This window comes from Myotis yumanensis, unplaced genomic scaffold (genome assembly GCF_028538775.1).
Source record: "Myotis yumanensis isolate MYYU_CA2020_CCGP unplaced genomic scaffold, mMyoYum1.0.hap1 SCAF_4, whole genome shotgun sequence".
Classification (NCBI taxonomy): domain Eukaryota; kingdom Metazoa; phylum Chordata; class Mammalia; order Chiroptera; family Vespertilionidae; genus Myotis; species Myotis yumanensis.
Genome location: NW_027223755.1, coordinates 78491687 through 78518728, shown reverse-complemented (window position 1 = coordinate 78518728; position 27042 = coordinate 78491687). Strand labels below are relative to the sequence as shown.

General features: G+C 43.1%; 2 protein-coding genes across 6 annotated transcripts in view; one reads left to right on the top strand and one right to left on the bottom strand.

Annotated features, from left to right (window-relative positions):
- The window catches only part of ZSCAN25 (zinc finger and SCAN domain containing 25), a 40235-nt gene that overhangs the window by 12533 nt on the left and 660 nt on the right, over positions 1–27042 (bottom strand). For 2 of the 5 annotated variants that reach the window (XM_070412612.1, XM_070412613.1), the window contains exons 2-6: positions 26494–26616; positions 24352–24768; positions 22999–23200; positions 22329–22420; positions 20903–21017 (exon numbers count right to left, since the gene is read on the bottom strand). In XM_070412612.1, coding sequence (XP_070268713.1) covers positions 20903–21017; positions 22329–22420; positions 22999–23200; positions 24352–24738 — 796 coding nt within the window. In that variant the 5' untranslated portion in view covers positions 24739–24768; positions 26494–26616. Of the gene's footprint in view, positions 1–12933; positions 15396–20902; positions 21018–22328; positions 22421–22998; positions 23201–24347; positions 24769–26493; positions 26617–27042 lie in introns of those variants that run through there. The other 3 variants (XM_070412609.1, XM_070412611.1, XM_070412610.1) reach the window with 3 other exon arrangements.
- Positions 6845–7837, top strand: LOC139008387 (olfactory receptor 1f45-like). Its single transcript, XM_070411686.1, has one exon. It carries the CDS (start codon positions 6845–6847, stop codon positions 7835–7837), a length of 993 nt encoding a protein of 330 aa, XP_070267787.1.

Genomic DNA, 27042 nt, shown 5'->3' with positions numbered 1-27042 from the left:
GTGTCTGGAGCTCAGGAGAATTGGGCCCAACCAGACCCAAGGCAATTCCTGCACATTTATTTTTAACAATGCCCTTTAGGTATTGCTCCCTAGAGGCCCAGGATAGCCCTGCAAATAAACTAAGTGTGAGGCCCACACCCCTCTCCTTGACCCAACAATTGGGGAATGGAGCCCTGTTCTCTTAGCCTCCTTGTTCACCCTGTCTTCCACCCAAAGGCTTGCTCCTCATCTTGCTTTCCATTGGGCCCAGGGTTTTGTCTCTGGCTGTAGGCGGCTTGTGAGCCGTCTGCCCTTCCTTAGCCAGAAGAAGCAACTCAAGAGGAGGTAGTTTCCTTGGGCAGGATTGGCAGAAGTCAAACCAACTGGACAGGTCAGTGCCAATGTAGGTACTGGAGGAGACACTCCTCTCTCAACGCCCCTAAATATTTAAGCCTAAGGACCTCTCCTCCGCCCCCACTTCTCAAAGATAAGCAGAAACACAGACCAGTAGGGGACTTGGAAATCATGCAGTGATCCAGACCCTTCACTTTACAGACAAGAAAGCAGAGTACAGACTTACTAAAATCACATAGGATTAGATTCCTGGACAACTTCTCTCAGCCCCTGCCCTCCTTCCTGACCATAGAGGCCTTGCCAGCAATTCAAACCTTATCTAATGCTTATCTTTGGCAGAGAAATCTGAATATGTTTGCTGGCACTAAGACAGGCTCAGAAAAACAGCAGTTGACTCCCTACAGTGGCCTAATTTTTACATCATCTTGAATGTAAGCAATTTAGCAGGAGAGAAAAAAAACGAGCAAAATTAAACCTCCAGCTGTTCCCATTACCTTCCAAATTAACATTTTACTTGGTGAATGTACAAACGTTCTGGCATAGATGTCGTCTGTATGTGCATGTTATCTATGTTCTGCTTTGAAGTCTGTGTCATGGACAAATATCAATAAATCAACCCATTCTTTTAATTTTAACATCTGTATAGTATTCCACTGCATTGAAACATCATAGTTGCAAAGATATTCTCCTATTGTTTTGAACCTTTGGTTGTTTTAAATCCTTTTTAAATTTAGGAACAATGTTTCAACAAATGTCTTTGAATAAATTATCTTCTTTTTCCATCTGATTTGCTTCCTGCTCTAAAGTCCTCAATGTAAAATTCCTACAATTATATACATTTACTTAATCCCTGTAAAGCTCTGTAAATTAGATAATACTTCCTACCTCTTGAGACTGGGGTAGAATTTAAAAGCTAATATTTAAATACTTAGTATACTGACTGGTATAGAGTGTATACTTATTAATTTATTCCTAATAATAACATATCTATACCCTTATTGGAAAGCATGATCATCTGAGTATATTTAAATCTTTCTATTAGAATCTATTTATATCTTACAATTCCTTTATTTATACATACTTTTTTGAACAAATATTTATGTTTTCCAAGTTTAATTAAAATCCAAATATTCAATTTTATCATAAGGGCAATGAAACCACCCTTTTCAATTCCTTTTTTGAGGGGTGGTTATTTATTTTTTATATGCCAGTAAGCAATTTACTGATTTTTATGTGATATTATAGCCTGCAACTTTGCCCAGCTAACTTATTCTTAGTGATGACTTCACTTATTTTAATAGCTTAGTTATAAGACACTTTGCATAACAGCTATGTTTTTATTTCTTTTTTCTTTTCAGGTAGCCATTAACAGCATTTCTAGTGAAATATTAAATAAGGAATGATAACAGAGAACACCCATATCTTGTTCTTCTTTTTAGGAAAAAAGTTTGTTTTCAATAAACATGCTGTTGACTCTTGTTTTTAAATACACAGTTTATCATATTAAGAAAAACACACCTAATGTTTTCAGAGTTTTAATCTATAAAGTGATGATAAATTTATCTGGATGCTTTATCTGAATCTAATTACATTATGTTGATATTTTGTTTGTGATAAACTAAGTTAATAGAGTTCTTTGAGTTTAATAGCTAATTCTTTTAATATGTTGATTTTTTCATTTGCAGATATTTTATCTGGGGCATATGCACCTATGTCTAAAATGAAATTGGTCTAAAATGTTCCTTTCATTGTCTTTGTTTAGTTTGGATTTAAAATCATATTTGCCTCTAAAAATGAATTTTTAAAAATGATAGTAATAATAATAGGCATTTTAACTGGGTGCTTACTATATGCAATGCACTGTTATATGCACATTATGGGTATTTTCTCATATAGTCCTCACAATAACCCTGCTAAGCAGATATTATTACTCTATCCATTTTACAAATTATTGTTATAATTTTCTTTGTTTTTAAATTTATTACTAAGTTAATTATTGGTTCTTGAAAAGTCAGAAAATTTTCTTCATTTGTGTAAAATGCCCTTTTATTTTTTTTTATTTTTCTTTAAATTATTTATTAGTTAAGGAATTACAAATGTGTCCACATCCCCCCCTCAAATGCCCTTTTAGAAACTATTTTATATTTTTTCATATTATATTTACATTCTTTAATTCTTTTCACACCTTTGGCTACTTACAAATATATAAAATATCCCCAAAGGTTTCTCCCAATCTCAAAGACATAGGTCACAAAGAGGACAATTTAGAACAGTTATCCATTCATTCAACAATGGTATAAAAACTATACGAGTTTCTCGTATAGTCCAGGCATAGTTCTAGAAACTGGGAATAGAGTAATACATAAAAATAAAGTTCCTGTTCTAATGAGCTTATGTTCTAGAGAAACAGAAGATAGATAGATAGATAGATAGATAGATAGATAGATAGATAGACAGACAGACAGACAGACATTAATAAAGGACTAGAATAAAAATAAAGGGAGGGACAGAGATAGAAGTACTATTTTAGATAGATGGTAGGGGAAAACCCTTAACAGAGACGATATTTGAGCAGAAATCAGAATGAAGTGAAGGAAGAGAATTACAAGCAAATGGATAACAAGTTAAAAGGCTCAGAGGTAGGAACATGCTTGATGTGTCCAGAAACAGTGAGGAGGCCATTGTGGTCAACATACAGAAAGTGAGGGGCAATTGGAGTGAGATCAGGGAGAGGGCAGAGGTGTGAGTCATCCATTGCCCCGTAAAATTTGGCAAGGTCTTTGAGTTTTGTTCTGAGATGAGAAGCCATTAGAGGATTTTGAACAGAGAATTGACATCGTCTGACATATTTCTTAATGTTCACTCTGGTTGCTATGTAGAAATTGTTGGAGGTTTGACAAGGATATAAACAGGGAGCCCATTTAAGAGACTACTGCACTAATCTGGAAGTAAATAGTGATTTGGGGGGCATGAATGTAGCAGACAACACAGAGAAAGTGGTCCCATTTTGGATATATTTCATAGGTAGAGATGACAAGATTTGCCAATATACTGGATGAGGACAGTTTTTTAAAAAGAGGAGTTAAGGATAGTGCCAAGGTTTTGGCTTGGGCAATTAGAATAAGATGGGGATGACTAAGGAAGCAGTAGGTTTGAGGACTGGAAGACCAGGGAGACAGTTTTGGACAAATTTGAGATGCCTGTTAGACATCCAAGTGGATAAGGAGAGTAGGCACTTAGGCATAAATAAGTTTGAGGTTAAAGGGGAAAATCCCAAACTGGAGATAGAAATTTGGATGGTATTTAAAGCTTTGGGAGTAATGAGACTACTTAAGGAATGAGTGTAAATCAAGAAGTCAATGGGGCATCTCAACAGCTAGAGATCAGAAGAATGAGAATGAGCAAAAGACAAAAAGAGCAAGTAACCAGTAAGGTAGGAGAGATGCCAAAACAAAACTGTGCTTCAAAACCAAGTGAAGAAAGTATCTGAAGATGGGTCAAGTGCCAAACTATGCCAACTCTGGCTCGTTGGTTTCGGTAAAATGGAGCCTGAGAACTAACCTCAGAGGTAGCAATGGCAGCCTTGACAAGGGAACTTCAGGAGAGAATGGAAAGAGGGGAACTGGAGAGTGAGTCCTGACCACATTTGGAGGACTTTTGTGGAAGGGGGGAGTAGAGAAATGAGCTAACAGCTAGAGGAAAATGTGGGTGAAGGGTAGATTTTTTTTTTTTAACTGGGAGCTGCTTGCATGCTGACAGGAATGATCCAGAAGCTAGGGGGGAAATCTTTCTGGTTTTAAGTTAGATTCTCTTAGCTTTATTTTCTTGAAATAGGAGTACTTGGGAAAAGTATTTTCCTAACAAGTGAGAAATAGTAACAAGAAAATTTTCTTCTCCCATATCTCTGGGGAAGTGGGAAGATTGCAAGGAAAAGAAAGATGGAGTCACCCTGATTTCAAAGGAATATAATCAATGAAGGGTCAGAGCTTTTGGACTATACATCCTGCGGCTCCCGTTCAAAAGCTTTGGTCAGTCTCAGAACCTACGTGCAGCCACACAAACGAGTCCTCTCTCCTCAGTACAGATGATCCTCTTCCACCACATCCCTGCTCTATATTCCCTTTCTCCTGTCCCAACAATGACCACTCCAGGAATCCCTGATCCATTTACCCAGATGCTCCAAGTTTAAGTTTACCCAATAGCATTTTTTTATATGTATAAATATTTTTATTGATTTCAGAGGAAGGGACAGGGAGAGATAAAAATATCAATGATGAGAGTGAATCATTGATTGGCTGCCTCGAGCCCCCAACCTGGGCATGTGCCCTGACCAGGAATCAAACTGTAACCTCTTGGTTCATAGGTTGATGCTCAACCACTGAGCCATACCAGTCAGGCCAGTCGTACTTCTTAAAGCAAAATTGAAGGAGCACTGCTTTGAAATCAGACTGACCTGGAATCAAATCTTGATGTCTTTGGGGAAATTATTTAAACCCTCCCAGTCTCAGTTTATTCATCTATATAATAATAATAATAATAATTATTATTATTATTATTATTATTATCTTACAGAGGTTGTTGTTAGAGTTAAATTAAATACATGCACTTGCCGAGCCCCATATTATGCCATACAGTAGGTACTCAATAAATGTCACCTCCCTGGTCTAAGGGCTATTTCCTATGTGAAAGTTTTACATTTGACTAGAAGCTTCTTAGGAGTGAGAAAAATGTTCTTTATTGTTTTCTTTTCTCTCACATAACCCAATAAAGAGCTCTTTTAGTCAGAACTGATCAAATGAAGATCTCAACCATATTAAATGTTTCCCTTCATTTTTACTTTTCACCAAATAGATTTTCATCCTCTTAGGCTCCTGCATTTCTATCTTACATTTGTCCTTTACTCAGATTTCTGACTCTGTATCACCAAACACTTGAATCCCTAAAAAAAAAAAAAAAAATCAAGTTGCCCCATCCAGGTGGCTCAGTTGGTTGGACATTGTCCCATACACCAAGAAGGCTGTGGGTTCAATTCATGGTTAGCACATATGCCTGGTTGCAGATTTGATCCCCCTCTCCCCGCAATTGGTGTGCGTACAGGAAGCAATCAATGTTTCTCTCTCTTTCTCTCTCTCTCTCTCTCATCAATGAAAGGATATCCTTGGGTGAGGATTACAAAAGCAGGGGGGGTGGGGGGAAGAAATCAAATCAGTAAAGCATTAATTCAAAATAAGTCATTTATCTCCCATGCTAAGGAATAGCTCTCAACACAGGTGAAGACCTCAATTGGGACCTGCTGCATAGCCGAAATCTCCATCTCCCCCCATACCCTCCCCAAGTGTACTGGTAAGTTCCTTTTCTCCAAGCAGGCTCTACCTCAGCAAAAAGGCAGTGTGGGTAATGTCAGCCTCCTAAGACAGTTTCCCCCTTATTATTCCCTGCCCAGTTTCCAGATGGGCCATCACTGCACTGCCATAGCTTTTCCGCCATCAGTGGTTCCCCATCACTAGTTGGCACGCTAACTCAAATTCTTTCTTTCTCCCCTCCCTCTTTCTGATTTATATTCTTATAGGACCCAAATTCTCACTATATCTTGTGAAGCAGTGAAAAATAATTTACATTATATCTAACAAAACTTCATCTGAGCTTGCACTAAACTATTTTGAACTCCAATTTAGCAGGGTCCCCATGTTGCCCTGCTTCCAGCTGTTACTTTGGGCAATGTTATACCTGTGATTTATCTTTGTTATCTACAGGGGCAACTCTCACCCTCCAGAGGCGAGTCCCTTCCTGGATAAGCCCAGACAGAAGGGCTGGCTGAACTGTCCCAGTCAGCAGGCTCTTCTGTCTAGGTTTGCCCTGACCTACTCCATCCCCAAGCATCATCACCAGGAGCAAGGTGACCCAGAGTCAGTGACGAGTGGCAGCCAGAGCACCCTGAGCCCTGGGCTCTCTGTGTGTGGGGAGACAAAATATTCAAGGGAGTTTATATACAAATAACACCCTCAGGTTCTACATATGCACCACTGTGGCTCCAAAATTCTGTTCAGAAATGGCCTTCAGGTGGTAATCTTATCAGGATTAGGAAGAAACTATATTTCCATATCTTTTTTCTTAATATTGAGACATTATTTACTCATATCAAAGAAAGTATGATGGAAATTCAAGGGGCTAAAACACCCTCAGCAACCCCCTCATTGTTACCACCACTGAGTATCTGGCTATATGTCACAAGGATTCTCTTTAGAGGGATGGGAGATGGGGTTCTGTGGGGTCTAGGATCAGTAGCATTTTGGTGATGAAATTATTAAAACCCTGACTTTGGGATCTGTTGTAGCCATAGGACTTTCCTTTGAAAGGTGAAGAGCCTTCTTTGGGGTTTGTACCAAATGAACACACAGATGTGGCCAGCTGTGAGTTGAGGGATTATTTGAAGGAGGGAGGGAGGCATGGGCACTTGCACTGTCGTTATAGCCTGTGCCTGGTCTGGATCTCCCAGCAGGACTAGTTGACCATGGAGAAAGGGAACCACACGAGTGCTTCTGAGTTCATCCTCCTAGGGCTCTCCAGCCAGCCTCAGAGGCAGGAGCTGATCTTCGGGCTCTTCCTGGTCATGTACCTGATTGGGGCAGCAGGGAACTTGCTCATCATCCTGGCCATTGGCTCAGACTCTCACCTCCACACGCCCATGTACTTCTTCCTCAGTAACCTCTCCCTGGTGGATTTCTGCTTCATCTCCGCCACAGTCCCCAAGATGCTTGTGAACATCCGGATGCAGACTCAGTTCATTTCCTATGGTGGCTGCCTAACTCAGATCTACTTCTGCATTTTGCTTGCCAACATGGACAACTTCCTCCTGACAGCAATGGCTTATGACCGCTATGTGGCCATCTGCCACCCTCTGCATTACTCCACTATGATGAGTCTGCAAATCTGTGCCCTGATGCTGGGGAGCTCCTGGCTTATCGCTAACTTCCACTCCCTGCTACACACCCTCCTCATGGCTCGACTGGAGTTCTGTGCCAGCAACGTCATCCCTTACTTCTTTTGTGACCTCATTCCCCTGCTCCAGCTCTCCTGTTCCAACACCCAACTCAACCAGCTCATGATTCTGCTGGTGGGAGGCTTGATCGTCCTCATCCCCTTCCTTGGCATTCTCGTCTCCTATGTCCACATTGTGTCTGCTGTGCTCAAGGTCCCATCTGCCAGAGGCAAACAAAAGGCCTTTTCTACCTGTGGTTCCCATCTCACTGTAGTCATCCTCTTCTATGGGACTATCACAGGGGTCTACCTGAACCCCTCATCTTCCCATTCAGCTGACAAGGATTCACTAGCTTCAGTAATGTATATGGTGGTCACTCCCATGCTGAACCCCTTCATTTACTGCCTCAGAAACAAGGACATGAAGAGAGCTCTAAGGAAACTGTTCAGTGTAAAGGCTTTATCCTGTGGGCTATGGACAGCAGAGTTCCCCCTCAGGATCTTTGTGCTGGGAAGAGGAGAATGAATCCCAGGGACAGGCTGCACATACACAGGGCAGGAGGAACACAGACTTCATTATCCTGGGTTGTCACCATGGCTATGGCTCCCTAAGTAATTTGCTAGTCCAAAATTTCTTGGGGCCTGGCCATGTAGTTCAGTTGATTAGAGCATCATCCCAATACATCAAGGTTGTAGATTTGATCCTCAGTCAGGGCACATACAAGGATTAACCAATGGCTGCATCAATAACTGAAACAAGTCCTGGCCAGTATGGTTCAGTTGGTTGTGCGCAACCAAGGCACCGAAAGGTTGCTGGTTCAATCTCCAGTCAGGGCACATGCCCAGGTTGCAGGCTCAATCCCTGGTAGGGGACATGCAGAATTTCTCTCCTCTGGAATGCTCATTCATGTTTCTATTTCTCTCTCCCTCTCCTTTCCTCTCTCTCTGAAAAAAAAATATCAATTGCCAAAACCGGTTTGGCTCAGTGGATAGAGCGTCGGCCTGCGAACTCAAGGATCCCAGGTTCGATTCCGGTCAAGGGCATGTACCTGGGTTGCGGGCACATCCCCAGTGGGGGGTGTGCAGGAGGCAGCTGATCGATGTTTCTCTCTCATCGATGTTTCTAACTCTCTATCTCTCTCCCTTCCTCTCTGTAAAAAGTCAATAAAATATATTTAAAAAAATATATATCAATTAAAAAAAAATAACTGGAACAACAAAAAAATTGATCACTCCCTTTCTCTCTCAAATCAAATTTTTTAAAAATTATTTTAAATAACAAAATTTCTTGGCCCCTGCAGACAACCCAGACTACCAAGAGGGAGATAAATTCTCCCCTAAAGACAGAACCACATGAACAGATGCAAATTCGCTTTATCCACAGACTTTCTAAAGACGGCTGAAAAGGCTACCTATTCCATATGAAAAAATCAACTCAGAAATCTGTGACCTGTGCTGATGCCTTTGCCAAAGGGGTGCTCTCTGAAAACCCCGTCACCCCCACAGTCCTCAAATACTTAACCCTATGAATCCCAATTTCCAAACTCCTCCACTCAACCCCCACTTCTTCAGCCAACATTCCCACATTCTGGGTTGAACCTAGTTCTGGGCACAGATTGGTCATTCTCCCCAAAGGTGTCCCACTCTTGGCCTTGGACCCTGCTAGATGGAGTTCCATGGCTGAAGATGCTTGAATTATCAATGCCTATAGTGACTGTTTTATTTGAGCACCTAAGCAGACCTCATACTATCTTACTTCTGTGTTCTCTTAGGAAAGAAAGGTCTGCCATCCACATAGTGGTAATGAGAAAAAAGAGGCTAGAGTTAGAGTTGATTCTCTGTGTATGAAGAACATAAAAGGAATAAGCCATCATAAACTTTAGGAATATGTTTCTCCATAAGTTGACCTGGAGAAGGAGACAAAGAGGAAAAGCCTCATAAAATGAGTTTATGGTTGGAGAAGTTGTATTTGGCTTCCTGTCAAATATTCTATGTTGTACGAAGTGAGGTAGAGCTGGAAAGAACATTACACAGAAAGTCCTAACAACTGGCTTCCAGTCCTGGCCCCTCCCATTACTAGCCATTTGACTTCAAGCCATTTGAAATTTACCAGTCTACCAAATACACCACACTTTCTCAGTTCCTACTCATGCTATTCAGCAGGCCCATCTTGCCCATTTCTATCAAAATTCTAGTTGGACCAGATAAAATAGGATGCCTTCATGAAGCCACCTCGAGTCTTCCTAGCCAAAAGAATTTCTCTCCTCTGGAATTCCATATAATTCAAATCCTATTACAACCCTTTTCATACTTTGCTTTGTATGATCCATGTTCACCCCAACTCCACTCCAAACAGGACTGTGGGTCCTTTTTAAATTTTATAAAAGGTCCTGTTCATGTTAATGAACTCATCCTCAAAAGACTATCACAGTGCTTGATTTAAAATAATGACTCAATAAAAGTATGCTGCTATAGATTATGATGAAAATGACAATGACATTCATGACAAACACTGGAGAAAGAACACTTAAGGGCTTTCTCCCCATGACTTTACCTTAGCCAATACTTCTATATCTCCCCATCCTCCTCTAAGGAAGAAGAGTTACCAATCTGGTTGGTCTGAGCCCGGGGAGTTCACTGGCTCATATCTTATGAAGGGCAGTGTGCCCTGAAAGGTAAGCATCCAGAAATGAAGCTCCCTTCCTTCCAGCCTGCCCCTGGTTAGTCCTCTTCTATCTGTGTCTGGCTGGAGTCCCCACTTGGGGTCCAATCAACCACACACACAATGCCTGCACACACAGGTCCTCAATTCAGATCTGGAGCAGAGAGAGAGAAGTAAGGTAGGCCTAGACTATTTTCCAGCTCACTTTTTACCAGTGATCCCATGATGGAGGTTACTGGGTATAACTCAGATACTAACAAAGTGGTACTTTGGTGCAAAGTTTGCTATTGTTCCTTAATTAGATTGTCTCCTTGGAAGCCCCAGTTGGGATGATTGCCAGGGCAGAATTTATGCTTCCCTGAGTCTCTAACATAAAACCACAATGAAAGTAACAAAATCTCACCTCAAACATGTAAAAATGATGTGTAGAAAAGTTGATGTAAACATGGAGGTCTTCCTTTAATATACATCCTATATAATAAAAGGCTAATATGCAAACTGTCCCCTCAACAGGGAGTTCAACCAGGGGGTGAGGCCAGGCAGCCAACCACCTGCGGCCCCTCCCCTGATCAGTCCCCCCACCCTGTTCAGGGGTGGGGCCAGCTGGCCAACCACCCGAGGCCTCTTCCCCTGGCCAGCCAACCTCCTGCATTCCCACCCCCCACCCTCACCCCCACCAGCCCGATCTACCCTGATCGGGGCAGGCCAGTCGGACCCCACCAGTGCACGAATTCATGTACCAGGCCTCTAGTTTGCTATAATGGTGAATAATACAATAGTTTGGTTTCAAGGTAAAAAAAAAAAATGAATAAGAGAAAGAGCAGCAATAAATAAATATGAAAGACCTTCAACTGAGCTTGCTTATTGGTGGATTGTGAGAAGACTTTCTGGCTCTAAAGAATTTCTGGCTCTTCTAAGGAAGGGCATAGGGTAAGGAATTCTCTTGTGGCAAACACCTTTCAGACTGACTCTGATCCTGGCCCAGAAGTTGCTTGCTGAGAGGTAAATAGATAGGAATGTTCTCTTCCTCAACCTGAACATCGGTCAACTGTAAAAAGTTCAGCTCAGCTACCCTTACAGACTTGGCAGCATAAATCCTTCCTTTTCCTCCAACAAATCAGGACATTCCTTTTCTTTATCAAGCACAAAACAATTACGACTTAAGATACTTCCCTAAGAAGCCATGGTAAAATAAAACATTCAAAAGAAAACAAAAGGGACGTGTTTTTTTCTTGAATAGAGATTCCGAACTATCTAGAATCCAGTCCAGTCTTCTGTTGAACCTAGTTTCAGGACTGGGACTGATTCTCAGTCACAGAGGTTGTGTTCTTTCCCACACTCTCCTCTATTATTTCAGTGGTCTCTCCACCAATGTCCTCAACACCCTCTGAGTCCACCATCTATATATTCTTGGTAAAATGAGAAATGTGAGTCTGGTTACACCCCTAGATCTCTAAGTTTTTAGTTTGATACAGAGAGCAGAGAACAATATTAAATAATGCCATGGGTATGCAAACAACAAAATTCAGAATGTAAGAAACTACAGGATAAAGAACCCAGCTTTCCCAGTGAATGAATTTCAAGAAGAAAAAAATAGGAGCTACTGATTATTAGACTTAGAAGACAAAACAACAAATTATAATTATGGATCTTGGATCTTAAATCAAAGGTTCTAAAAAAAAGTATGTGGTTTTTTAAAAAATATTAATTGGAAATAAGGAATTATTAACTTTTTAGGTATAACAGTATTGTGATTATTCTTTTAGAGTCCTTACCCTTTAGAGGTACACACCAAAATATTTATAAACAACATTTGGGATTTGCTTCAAAGTACTTCAGTAGGGGAGGAAGATGAGGAGAGATTAGAGATGAAGCAAGATTGGCTATGAGTTTATACCGATTAGAATGATGAATACATGAGGACTCACTTATACACATCTGAAATTTTCTATTATAACAAATCTCTAAATAGAAATATACAGAAAATAAAATATTTGACATTTAAAAATAAGGCTACTACATTTTCATGGGGAAAATTCTCTTTTGAGACATCGTCCATAAGCTTTGGTCTCTAAACAGACAGTAGAGCCCAAATGGGAAGACAGCAAGGCCTGACTTTATCCAAGCTTCTCTCAAGAGATTCCAACTGGCTAAAAACCCAGAGACTTCTCTGGCTAAGTGTATGATCAAAGAGAATCTACAATTTAATTCAAGTAAACTGGAAGACCACTGATGTACAACCCCCAGTCCGTGGTGGCCACATGCTTTCACCCATCTTTGGAATACGGACCTCCTAGAGAAAGTCAAACTCTAGGCCAGGTCAGCCCGCATGTCTATAGACCAGAAGCCAGAGGCTTCCATCAGGTTTGGCTGCCAAGTAGCTGTAAGCTTTGCCTGGTTTGTCTGGGAAACAGGGAAAAAACAAGCCAATTTTGCATCTGGACCCCGATGTCGCTAAGTAGCAGCAGCCTGGAGTCTGATTGTAGATGTCTCAGATACATCCTGGTTAATGTAGCCTGGAGTGGACAGCTGAGGGGCCAGAAGGTCATTTGCTCAATCAAAATTAAACACCCTGACTATCTGCCAATAAATGGATAAAGTAATGTGTTTCAAAATGGACTGAGTGCCCTAGCCAGTTTGGCTCAGTGGATAGAGCGTCGACCTGCAGACTGAAGGGTCCCGGGTTCGATTCTGGTCAAGGGCATATACCTTGGTTGCGGGAACATCCCCAGTAGGGGGTGTGCAGGAGGCAGTCGATCGATGTTTCTCTCTCATCGATGTTTTAACTCTCTATCCCTCTCCCTTCCTCTCTGTAAAAAAAAATCAATAAAATATATTTTTTAAAATGGACTGAGCATTGCAATTCCTTGTATTGAAGTCATCACCATTTATCTTATTTACAATGGAAAATGGGGGGGAAAATCCCAGTAAAAGCATATTAAGAGGCATCACGAGACAAATTACATCTTGTAATTACAGTACACAGTCAAAAGACTAATTTACTCAGCAGACAGCATTCAGAGGCACAGAATTACAACACTGCAGTGCAGTCAATGTGAATTATGCGGTCTCCAGAATTTCAAACAGAAAGAAAACCCTTTAGTGATGGCAAAATAATATTAAAAAAGCTTAAACACATTTACAAATACTGCATTTTCTCATTTTTAAAGAAATGCATTTTTTAAATGCCTACATATTTATTTTTCCTAACTTGGCACTCATGCAAAACAGATTGCTACCATCTCATCACTTCCAGTTGGCACTCAAGACCCCAAGCACCTCAGATGACAAGGATCTAGATGCACTGAGGACAGAGATTATTCAGTAACAAGACATAGGTGGCAAATGCATTTCAGGGCAAGAAGCTGACAGGACCAAGGCATAGGCTCAGATCCCAGGTCCAGAGGGTTCATGGGAGTGTCCATGCATTCCACCTTGGGTGGTTCTGAAGATCAAATACATTCACTAAAATGTAAGCTCCACAAAGTCAGGGATTTTCCGATTTTATTCACTGATATATGTCAAGCACCGACAAGTGCTTCTGGCACACTGTTGGGCCTCAATAAATATGTGTGGAATTAATCAAGTGAGAACACAGAGAAAAGCATTTTATGTACTGCAAAATGCCATCAAATATAAAGTATTAATACTAGTTCACCTTTCAGACTTAATTAGATCTTTATATAGAACTGAATGCTTTTAAAAATACTCTCATGTTTATTCAGTGATCAATAACAAAATATTAATTTCCTAATAAATGTGTGGACAGTTGTTATAATACAAGGAATGGAATGGGGCAAGTTTACAGATGAGGGTAGAATGTTTCAAAGAGAGCTACAAATAAAGTAAAATAAACGAGGCTGCCTGAGTGATCCTGACTAGGGAGGGAAAGATCCAGCACCCAAGCAGGAAGGGCAGAATGAGTGAGTACAAGAATGAGTGCTTCTTACACAGCACTCACCACAATGTGACTTAGAACACGATAATGGTTTTGTGTGTGTTTCCAGTGCTAAATCAAAAGCTCTGGAAGAAAAAGGTTTCATCTGTCTCATTCACCGTCTTCCCAGTGCCAGGCATATAATAGGTGTTCAATAAATATTTGTTAAATGGAAAAGAGAGTCGGGGGAAGAAAGTAGATAAGAGTCCGTACCCTGGCAGGCAGGATACAGACCACAGAAAAATTAGTTCAAGCTGCCAACAATGGACAAAATTTTGTCTTCCCTACCAGACTTGCTCAGGAGGTAGATATGAACATCCCACTGAAGGAGAACCACCTCAACATGAACTAAAACTCAGAATATTGTTTCCCCAAAAGACGGTAAGAAAAACTGTTAGCACTACTTGGGTAAGAGATAGGAGAGGCTGTGCTCTCTGGGAACTCAAAATGAGCCTGGCCTTGCCCTTTTCCTTTTGAACAAATGGGTCAAGGTGTCTTTCTGCACCCCGTAACCCTCAACACCCCTCCAAACCCTTCAGTGAGTGAAGGTGAATAGCATCCTCCAGAACGGTCTCCCTCCATTTGGTGGTCCCAGAAGGTCCCGCCTTGTCCAGCACTTTGTATTAGCCACAAGATGCATTTCCACAGAGCACCCTTACTGCACGGGAATCTCCTGGCGATGCTGAGTTTTCTGGTGCCGATTGAGAATGGACCTCTGGTTGAAGCTCCTCCCACAGGCAAGACAGTGGTAGGGCTTCTCCCCTGTGTGAATCCTCTGGTGTCTGACCAGCCGCTCCCCTTTACTGAACCGTTTACCACACACCTGGCACCCATACGGCTTCTCCCCGGTGTGGGCTCGCCGGTGCACGGCCAGGTTAGCGTTCCTGCTGAAGCTCTTGCCGCACTCGCAGGTGTAGGGCTTCTCCCCAGTGTGCGTTCTCCGGTGCACCTGAAGATGCTGTCTCCGGCTGAAGCTTTTCCAGCAGTCCCCACACTTGTAGGGCTTCTCCCCCGTGTGACTCCGCTGGTGGACCTCAAGGTGGTGCCTCTGACTGAAGGTTTTCCAGCACTCACTGCACACATAGGGTCTCTTTCCCAGGTGGGTTCTCTGGTGCTTCATGAGGTACTCTCTCAGAGTAAACCCTTTCCCACACTCGACACAGCCATAGGACTTTTCCTCTTCATGGGTTCGCTGGTGTCTTACGAGATTTGAGCTCCGACTGAAGCCTTTTCCACACTCAGGGCACTGAAAAGGCTTCCAGAAGGAGCTGTGAGTCTTGAGGTCATCAGGTACAGGTAGGATGCCATGCTGGGGAGGAGGCCCTGGCATGTTTCCCACAGAATTACCAGGCTCCTGCTCACAGGTTCTTCCAAGCTCAGGGCTCTGGAGAGCAGCTTCCCCAAACCTCTCTGAGGTCCCCTGAGCAAGCGCCCCCTTGAGGTCTGCCTGCTGGATTTTGGCCTCTTTTTCCTTGCTCCCAATGCCTACAGGACAAAGGAGATACATACTGATTCTGTAACAGCAATGAAAGTAAATTTATGTTAATGCAGAATGGTATGGTACAGCCACTGTAGAAAACAGTATGGAGTTTCCTCAAAAAATTAAAGATGAAACTGCCTTTTGACCCAGCGATCCCACTTCTGGATATATATCCTAAGAATCCCGAAACACCAATCAGAAAGGATATATGCACCCCTATGTTCACAGAAATGTTATTTACAATAGTGAAGATCTGGAAGCAACACAAATGTCCATCAGTAGAAGAGTGGACAAAAAGGCTGTGATACATTTACACAACGGACTGCTACTCGGCTGTAAAAAAGGAACTCTCACCCTTTGTGACCTCCCGGATGGACCTGAAGATTATTATGCTAAACAAAATATCCAATCAGAGAGGACAAATACCATATAATTTCACTAGTATGTGGAATCTAATGAACAAAATAAACTGACGAATAAAACAGAACCAGAGGCATGGATACACGGAACAGACTGACAAATGTCAGAGTGAAGGGGGATGGTGGGGACTCGATAAAAGAAGATGAAGAGATTAGCCAAAGAACTTATGTGCACAGCCATGGGCAAAGACAACTGTGGTGAAGGCTGGGGGGCGGGGGGAATGTGAGGCATCTGTAATTTTTAAAAAAGATTAATTTATGTTACAACTAATTCCTTCTTTTTTTCATATGACCACTATCCTCAATATGTTTTATATTCTTTGACCCTAAAGCCAGACTTTCCTTTACTTCTTTCCACCTGTCATGGACTGAATGTCTGTGTGTCCCCCACCCCCCACTCCCACCCCCACCCCAAATTCACAGGTTAAAGCCCTAAGCCCAATATGTTGCTATTAAGAGGTGGGGAGAAACCAGAGCTTCTCTCAACAAACACAGAGGTCATGTGGCCAAGATCCCTCATAATGAGACTAATCCTTATAAAAAAGAGGAAGATATACAGATCTCTCTTCTCCCCTCCGCACTCCCTCTCTCTGCCAAGAGGACAGTCAAGAAGGGTGCTGTCTGCAAGCCAGGTAGCCAGCAAGGTGTCTGCTGAAACCTTGATCTTGGGACTTCCCAGCCCCGAGAACTGTGAGAAATAAATGTCCATTGTTTAAATCACCCAGTCTTTTTCTTTTTTTTTTAAAGATTTATTTAGTTGCTTTTTAAAAATAATTCTTTATTGTTGAAAGTATTTCATATGTCCCCATTTTTCCCACATTGACCCCCTCCAGCCCACCCACCCCCACCCGCCCAGGCCCTCACCACCTCACTGTCTGTGTCTAGGGCCATGCATATATGCATACAAGGTCCTTGGTTGATTATCTCCCCCCTCCTCCCACCTCCCCTCCCCGCTACCCCCCACTTCCATCCAAGATTCTACCCTCTGTTCCATGCTTCCATGTCTCTGGATCTACTCCGTTCATCAGTTTATTTTGTTACTTAGATTCTACATATGAGTGAGATCATATGATACTTGTCTTTCTCTGACTGACTTATTTCACTTAGCATGATACTCTCCAGGTCCCTCCATGCTGTCTCAAAGGGTAAGAGAGTCTTCTTTTTCACTGCTGCATACTATTCCATGGTATAAATGTACCACAGCTTTTTTATACACTCATCTCACCCAGTCTTTAGTATTCTGGTGTAGCAGCCTGAACTAAGACAACTTCCATGCCTTTTCACAGAGTAGTCTACCAAATTTTAATGTCTTCTCACTTAACTTTCTAATTCAGATTTTTTTATTTCCTTCAAAATCTAATTCAACAATTTCCTCTAAAAAAAAAACACACCCCTGCCCTAACCGGTTTGGCTCAGTGGATACAGGGTCGGCTGTGGACTGAAGGGTCCCAGGTTCAATTCTGGTCAAGGGCATGTACCCTGGTTGTGGGCACATCCCCAGTAGGAGATGTGCAGGAGGCAGCTGATCGATGTTTCTCTCTCATCGATGTTTCTAACTCTCTATCTCTCTCCCTTCCTCTCTGTAAAAAATCAATAAAATATATTTTTTAAAAAAAAATATATATATATATACATATTTAAAAAAAACACACACACCCTGGTTATTCTCTCACCGTGGGTCTCTTCAGCACATATGTATTCAATTAGCACTTTGCTTATTCTGCACTTACTTATATATGACCTCACTGTAAATGCTACTTTATATTCATCCAAACGTTTTGCCTTCCTCAATGATTATAAACCTGCTTAATGAAAGGTGCTTAATGACTGCTGGATGAACAAATGAACCCAGTTTGTCATTGACATTCTTATACCAGACCACCTCTACCATAACATCTTTAGTAAGACTGAAATGCCTATGAATGCTACTGAAATGCCTTGCCCCTTCTAGAAGTCCTTCCTCTGATCCTTCTTACACTCTCTAAATTAACAGAACAACTGTTTATAGAAGAACAGAGGAAGGGGAAGAGAAAAAAGATGAGAAAAATTAATAGGAAGCCAAGAAGCCAAGAGAGAAATGGCAAATGGTGCTTAAAAGGGAAAAAAAAAATCCTTTTAGGCAAGTCATTAAAAGATTTAAAAAAAAAACAACACAGAAATTGCCCAGCCGATCTGGCTCAGTGGTTGAACGCCGACCTACAAACCAGGAGATCACAGATCGATTCCCAGTCAGGGCACATGCTCGGATTGTGAGCTCGATCCCCAGTTAAGAGACATGCAGGAGGCAGCCAATAGATGATTCTCTCTCATCACTGATGTTTCTCTCTTATACCTCTCCCTTCCTCTCTGAAATCAATAAAAATATACTTTTTACAAAAACAACAAAGAAATTACATACTTCCTGATTTGATAAAAATATGAAGAACACAGCTATCATCTCTGATGTATTTTGTTTCATAAACTTATCAAGAAAGTTAGTATACAAAACATAAATGTAGCACTCAAAGAATTTTCATAATGAACACAATCTCGTAAACAGCATCCAGTTCAACAAACATTACCAGCCCTCAGAAATTCCTTTCCCATCGCCTTCAGTGACTATATACTGCCCTCAGGGTATGTGCTATCCAGACTTTTATCACAATAAAGTATATCTGCCTGTTCTTGAACTCTACATAATTAATTCACACACTGTTTCTGGCTTCTGCTCAACAGTATCATGCTTGTAAGATTTACCCATATCATGGTGTGTAGCTGTAGTTACACTACATTCTTTTTCACTGGTGTATAGTATTACAGTGTAAGAATATATTCCAACCTATTTCTTCATTTCACTGATGTTCATTTAGATAGTTTCCAATTTTTGAGGTGTTCTAAATAGTAAAATTAAAACTAAATGCAATACATGTCCCAGAGAAAAATCAGATTTGTTGTTCCACTTATTTATGCATTGATACCAGGAATCAAATCTGCAAGCTTAATGTATGGGGAAGACACTCTAACCAACTCAGCTACCCAGCCAGGGCCTTATGTTTATTTTCTCAGGCCTAATCGTACAAAGCTATCACTGCAAGAGCTGTAACTACTTGGGAATGAATCTCAGGAAGACCTGAAGGTTGAGATGGCTAGCAGATGGTATGCCTGGGAACAGAATTTCATCTCACCCAGCCTCAACATAAATGCTTAGGAAAGTGTTTGGGTTGTTCTGAAACAATGAGTGGATAAGAGGACAAACATACAGTCAGAAATGGCCAGTAAAAACCCTCTGGGAACACGAGGGCAGAATCCTTCCCCTACAGTCACATCACTCGCAGAGGTACATTCCCGGCAGGAAGTAAGACACTAGAATGATGGTACCTCCATTTGAGACATGCTGCACAAGGCCCTGCACTGGGCAGTTATCTCTGAGGGTTTCCACATCCTCCACCATTGAGCAATCTTACATCTCTTTCTCATGGTGTGACAACCTTGTACTGGACCCAGTTCTCTTGAGCCCCTTCCTCTAGTGCCCCTTACACTACTCCATAATGAGTATTATTACAGGTACTTGGGGTCTTCATAGGACTTAAGATCATAGAGGCAAGCACCTTTATTTTTAACTCTTCATTGTGACTGAGTGTTGGCCACATAGTAAATGCCAAATAAAGGTTTTTGGGTGAATAAATGAATGAATACTTACTGACTCATAAATGAATCCTATCTAATAAAGAGGGAATATGCTAATCGACCCTCACACCATCACAAAGATGGCAGCGCCCACAGCCAATAAGGAGGGAATATGCTAATTGACTGCCTCGCCCTCAAAGACAGCGGCACCCACAGCCACAAGATGGCAGCACCCCATCCCCTCAGCCCCGCTGGGGCAGCAGGTGTGTGGCAAGGCCTCCGGAGTCCCCCAGTCCCCTCAGCCCCCCAGCCGCCCAGGGCCTGCCCGAGGCGCAGGCAAGCCTCAGATGTCAGCTGCCCAGCCGCCCAGGGCCACCCAAGGCTCAGGTGACCAGGGCCAGCCGAGGCTTGCACTGCCAGCAGTGGCGGCAGCAGCAGAGGTGTGATGGGGGCATTGCCTTTCCCTGATTGCCGGGTCGCCTCCCACCCAAGGGTTTCCAGACTGTGAGAGGGGGCAGGCCGGGCTGAGGGACACCCCCCTCCAGTGCATGAATTTTCATGCACCGGGCCTCTAGTTACTTAATAATACTTATACAACTAATAAGAATATCTAACACCATGCTTGCCAAATTTATTATCTCATAATGCCAAGAAACAGTGTTCTAAAGGGGGAAAAGAGAATTAGACAAAACAAAGGAAAGGCCAACCACATTTCTCTTCCTGTCCCCACTGTGTTCCCCATTCAGCCCATAGATTTTCCACACTATTCTTCACTTGCAAGTCCTCAAGCCCCTATAGTACCCTCTGCTGGCTTTCCCAGCAGGGCCTTTACCCTGCTAACTCTTCCCTCCTGCTACTCTGCCTTCTATGAGCTTTTTTCATGTTCATGACGACCAAGTTCTCCCAGCTCTCACCTCAGGTAAAACCCAGCCACCCCATGAGAGAAGCCAATGGAGGCTCTGCTTGCTCAGTGACACAGGTGCACTCCAACACCTCCTATCTCTAAAATCCTACCGTGCTTCCTCATGCCCTCCTCTAGACACTCTACATGCTCCGAAGGTTTCAGGTATATTAGTTCTAACACAAAACTACTAATATGGGACCGACACAGGGGGCACTCAATAAATATGTGCTGAATGAACGAGATCAGAGGTCCCATCTTTTGCTGCTTTTCTCTTGATCGCAAGCCCTCAGTACCCTTCAAAGATGGACACAGATTAGATGCTCAGAGGATCCTAATGACCAACCTGTCTCATCACAAACAGAATAACGACCTTGTGTTTTCTTGCCCTTGCCTGCTCCTCTCCTGACACAGGAATATGCCTCGCCAGTTCTCACAGCCTTGGTCCATGTTCTTTCTCTGGTCCTGTTTACTCACCTCCATGAAACCCCCTTCCTTTGTCAGTAGCACCAGATTCTGAAATCTGGGGCAAGGTTGTAGCTTCCAAAATGCCTGTTTCTTACCTGTGGGATGGAAACTGTCTTACCTGAACAGTCCTGTGGTTCCACGTATTCCCCAAAGCAGTCTATCTGGGCTGGGGTCACATGCCTCCACTCTTCCTCTGGGAAGGGCAGAGCCATATCTTTAAATGGTCCCAACCCCTGAAACAACAGGAGACTGCTGTGAGTAAAGAAATGATCCCGAAGTAGGAGCAATCCAAAAACAGAGACCACAGGGGCCAAAACTCTAGGAAAGAACAGAGCAAAAGATGGAAGGAACCAGTGTCCCTAGCTGGCTTTGGGAGCAGAAGTACCTGCCTCTAGACAGTTTAATGACAGAATAATGGACTTGTTTGAGCCATTTTATTTCTGAGTTTCTGCTGCAGATGCTCAGTTTGTACCCACTAAACACAGTATCCAATTTCTACTTTCCAATCTCCTCCACTCAATCATCAAGCTTGATCAAGCCTGAGAGCTGCTATTTACCCCTTCAGCTCGAACTAATTTTCCCTCAGAAATAGTAAACATTAGGCAAGCTCTGTCTTAATAATGCCTTGTTAAAATAAATGCATTGCCATTCATGATACCATAAAGAACTATTATGGTAGACAAGGAGGGTCTGACCAAATTAAAACACACTGCTGTCATTCTGTATTTTCTCCAAACTTTGTTCATAGAAAACAGAATAGGAAATGACACAGGCATCAAATCTTACCCAATTCTGCTTTAGCTAGATCAGACCTGACTTACTTCTCTTTTTTTCTTTTTTTTTTTTTTGCCAAATGACATTTTCCTTCTACAATGAACTCTTCACTTTAAGACTCACTGTCCCTTTCAGAAAGGTGCCACACTGGAAATCCCTCCTCCCTCGTAATCTCATGGAAGATACTTACACTGTGGCAAGAGTGCCCCATCTTTGCTCTAGTTACCCCGACTCACGGCAGGCTAAGAAGTGCAAACAAGACCAAAACTCCTGGTTTTGGCCTTAAGTAGGGGCCAGACAGACCACTCTGCTCAGCACTCCTGAGAGGCCCCAACCCTCAGTCAGCTACACTCCTGCTGATGTGGGGGGTGGGGAGGTCCAGAGGAAGAACAGCAGCGAAGTGTCCACAAAGACTATCCACAAAGAGTTACTGATCTCCTGACCAACCACCACAGCCTAGATCAGGCCTATGGGTTTCTATCAACAATGCCTTCCTCCTCACTATTAAAAGAGTAATAATGGGTCAATTAAAACAACTCAGAGACTAATACAAACAAGGGAATTGAGCCTTATGCCTGGACCATAAGGTATAGGCTCAGTTCAAATTAACAACTGAGGTTGGTGAAGTGGAGAACAAAGCCCGTCAGGACAAGAAAGGTAGAATAATTCCACTTTATGGTTGGAGGCCTGTTGTGCAGAGAAATCCTGGGGAAAGTGAACCTCATTCAAAGCTACATCATGATCACCAGAAGGGCAGAGGCACAGCTCACCTGGGACCCAGCTGTGAGGAACCCAACTGCCATCTCTTGGTCTCTAGTGTTCACTGTGGGGAGGCCAGGACCAGCCTGAAGAATTGGAACAGCTGAGCAGATAGAAAAAAACATGAGCAGGATTAGTGCTATCTTACAGTTAGCTCATTCAAAGGTGTCCACTGCTGATTCACAGAACCCCAGAACCCAAAGACTCCAGACAGATAGGGGTCAGGGTGTACCCTACCCTGTTCTCAGCTGAGAAAATGGTCCCAACGCAATACACCCTGTCCCTTCAGGACTATGGATGCTCCCTATGCTGGAAATAATTCCCTTTGAGATTCAGTAATACAATAAAGTCACACATGACTTTTAGGGATGTGGTTGGTCTGCTAACTTACAAGTATCTCTACATGTCAGCTGCTTATTTCCTGACGGTTTCTAGAAAGGATGTGAGAAAAAGGAGACAAAGGACAAGAGAGCATGATCCCAGATACTGCCTGATAAAATCAAAGAGTGAAGGTATTTCACTTCATCTCTCTCCTACTGAAGTCAAGGAAGTAGCCGGAAAAACTCAGAATTACACCTTGCACGTAGTTTATCAATTGCTGGGTTTGTAAAGGAAAGGGGGAGGGAGAGGGCACAAAGCACCCCTTCCTGTGCCCTTACTTCCTTACTGTTTGTGTCTTACCCGGCTCCTGGAAGGCCTGTGTCGCAGCACCAGGGTCCTGATTGAGCTGCTCCTCGGTGCCTTGGTCTAGGCCTTGAACACCTTCCCCATGGGGCATCCCCCACTCAGGCTTGACCTCCACTGGTCCCAGGTGGACACCTGCTTCCCAAGGGCCTCTGCAAAGTGCTGTCTCCTCCTGCTCTCCCTGCACGTGGCATGGAACCTAAGAACAGGCCCCAAAACCTATTTAGAATGAGGCCTTGTTATGAAGGGAGTTGAGTAAAACCTAAAGAAAGAGCCAATAAAAGAATCATTCCAACTTCAGGGGAAAGGGACAGGTGGCTCAGCTCTTCGCCAGGACATCAGTGAGAAGGTGAAAAGGAAGCTAAACTCCTTTCTCAAGCTCTAAGCAACTTTTATGTATCCATGCCATTTTATAAGGGTCCTGTCTGCCTCACTATAGGTCAAATCCTACCATAACATCACAGAGAGCCAAAATATTGTCTCGCTACTAGAAAAAAAATTCCCCAGTTGCAGATGATGAAAGTAAAAAAATACAAAGCCTAAACTCTGCAACAAATTAGCTAGTGAGCTCGGCCAGCGTGGCTCAGTGGTTGAGAGTCCACCTATGTACCAGGAGATCACAGTTCGATTCCCGGTGGGGGCACATGCCTGGGTTGTGGGCTCGATTCCCGTTGTGGGACATGCGGGAGGCAGCTGGTCAATGATTCTCTCTCATCGTTGATGTTTCTATCTCTCTCTCCTCCCCCTTCCTCTCTGAAATCAATAAAAATATTTTGTTTTAAATTAGCTAGTAAAAAAGTCGCTCTCTTCTTTCCCAAAAATCAGGTGGCTGTATTAGAGAGTGACAGAGACATGACCAGAGTCTAAGGAAGCATCTGCGGTGCAGTTACTTGGTGTCACCAGACCACGACCACAGAACCGCTATGTGAGCCATCTGAGCCGACGTCCCAGACGTGGAAACAGCACCATTACAGACAACTCTTCTCGGTAAGAATATTCACCAAGTAGACTTCCCTGCATTCCCACATCAGCTCTGCCTAAAGAAGAATGGGTCTAGGAGGGACCTTGGAATCCACAACTGCCTTTTTTGAGTCTGAGGCTCACAGGAACATCTGGTCAGGTTTCTGCCCTGATGACCAAAAAAGAATCCCTGGGAATGGCTTTTTTTGCTGTAAACTCCACTGCTACTCTTCACCCACCCCACCCCCCCAAAAAAGTACATGTGGGAGTACAGGAACAGAGAAAGATTCTGCACCTCATCTACTCCCACGCTTCCACAAACCTTCCAATTCTTTAAATCTCCTCTCTCCACACCAACAAAACCAGACCCAAGACACCCTTCTCACCCACCGCCTTGGCCTCCAGTGCTCTCTCTGTGAAGTCCTCCACCATGGCCACTAGGGCCTTGCCACTCTCTGGGCCATGCTCCCGAATCCAGGCATAGAACTCCCGGGGCAGGATGGTCAGGAACTGCTCCAGCACCAGCAGCTCCAGGATCTGCTCCTTGGTGTGCAGCTCAGGCCTCAGCCACTGGCGACAGAGCTCCTGGAGTTTCCTGAGGGCTTCCTGGGGACCAGTTGCCTCCTGGTAGCGGAACTGCCGAAACCTCAGCCGAAAAGTCTCAGGACTAGGATCCTCCCTTCCCCTGCCCCATGGCAACTCTTTCTCCAATTTTACCACAGGAACACCCATCTGCTGCTGAGGGACTTCTGCCATCCCTGGACGCTCTTTAAGCATCTTCACACTCTCATCCAAGATGCTGAGGGTCTGTTGGGAAGACATGGACAAATGAGACATGGACCAGTCCACCTCAGTTGTCTCTACATCAGTGAATATTCTACTGGAGAACATGGCAATGACCTTCTAGGACAGCAGTCGCCAACTGGTGGTCCATGGAGCACTGGTGGTTCGTGAGGTCTGAAAGTTGGCGACCACTGTTTTAGGAGACATTTTCAAGAGACTGAACATATGTCTTGAAAAATCATGTCAATTCAATTCAGTTATTTGCTAACCACCTAGTATTAGCTGAGAATAAATATAAAATGTATAGGGTTTAGCCCTAGCCGGTTTGGCTCAGTGGGTAGAGCGTCAACCTGCGGACCAAAGGGTCCCAGGTTCGATTCTGGTCAAGGGCATATGCCCAGGTTGCGGGCTCGATCCCCAGTGGGGAGCGTGCAGGAGGCAGCCAATCAATGATTCTCTCTCATCATGGATGTTTCTATCTCTCTCTCCCTCTTCCATCCTCTCTGAAATTAATTAAAAAAATATTTTAAAAAAATAAAATAAAATAAAATAAAATGTATAGGGTTTAGCTTTTACCCACAAGTACCTCAGGATCCCATTAGGGAGATAACACTCTCTATATATAAAAGGCTAATATGCAAAGTGTCCCCTCGGAAGTGCAACTGGAAGGTGGATTGCTCACTGTGATGTGCGCTGACCACCAGGGGGCAGCGTGGAAGGAAGGCCCCGATCCGCAGCTGGAAGGCCCCGATCAGCCCCTATCAGCCCTGATCGCAGGCCAGGCCTGGGGACCCTAGCTGTGCATGAATTTCATGCACCAGGCCTCTAGTCAGATAATGGTATAAGATGGATGATAATTACGTCAGTCACCTGGGCTCACTCTTCCAAAACTAAAGGACATAAACATTCAACACATATATATGCCAGACCCACAGAAACTAGAAATACAATAGAAAACAAGACAGACAAGATGCTTGTCCAGTGCAGCAAACAGAAAACAAAACAATTGTAAGCAAATAAATTAAAATTACAAATAGGATCTGTTGGTAAGACAAACAGACAACGACCACAAATGAGACACAGACCAGTCCATCCCAACTGTCTGTTGGGATAAGTTCTAGAAAGGAAATAAGTAGGGTTTTCTGTTACTGGGGGACAAACAACTTCAAGAAGGCTTTTCTGAAGAGATAACACTAAGGTTGAGACCTGAAGGATGAGAATGAGCCAGTCATTCAAAGAACATTCCAGGCAAAAGCTTTGAGAATAAAAATTACTCTGCATGTCAGATAACAAGCCAAAGAGCAGTGTAGCTTCAGCAGAGTAGGTCATGGTCAGAGCTACACAAGTAGAAACAGAGGCATGCAAAAACCAAATTATCCAGGTCCTGGGCCACAGTAAGAATTAAGGGCTTGCCCTAGCTGGTTTGGCTCAGTGAACAGAGCATTGGCCTGTGGACTGAAGGGTCCTGGATTCGATTCCGGTCAAGGGTACATGCCTGGGTTTCGGGCTCAATCCCCAGTGGGGGGTGTGCAGGAGGCAGCCGATTGATGATTCTCTCTCATCACTGATGTTTCTATCTCTCCCCCCCTCTCCCTTCTTCTCTGAAATCAATAAAAATATAAATAATAAAAAAGAATTAAGGGCTTTACTCTTATTTCTTCTTTTAGTAGGGAGCTACATGTTCTACAAAGGTCATTTTGCCTGCAATGTAGCAAGAACAGAGAGATAAAAGAGGGCGGCAGCACTTACTGTGGTCCAAGCAAATGACAGGACTTCGATCAGGATGGCGGCAAAGAAGCAGACAGAGTCAAGACATATTTTGGAGGTAAACCCAATAGATTTACTGGTTGGTGGCTTGGGTGTGTGCTCAACCTAAAGACAACAGAGCAACATATATACCATTATTATAATTGATTGAATGAGTTCTAATTTGTGTAGCTTTTACCATTTAGAACGCATGTGAACACATACCCTCATTTAATACTTACAACAATTCTGTATAGTGAGTACTACTTCCCCTACTTTTCAGATGCATAAACTAAAGATGTAAGAGGTGAGATGGCTGGCCAAGGTCAGCATCCCAAAATGAGAAACATGGGAAGCCAAAAAGATAAAGGTAAATGTAGGCTCAAGTACTCACGAGAAAAAAAGAGGCTTGCACTACACTGGAGAATGAGTACTGTTTAATTCCACTGTGGGGCAAAGGGGGTGACTTAAGCTGGGGAAACAGACCTAGAACTCCCAAGCAGGTAAGGGGCTCGGCTTTTAGAGGGAGGGAAGGTCACTATAAATGGAGCA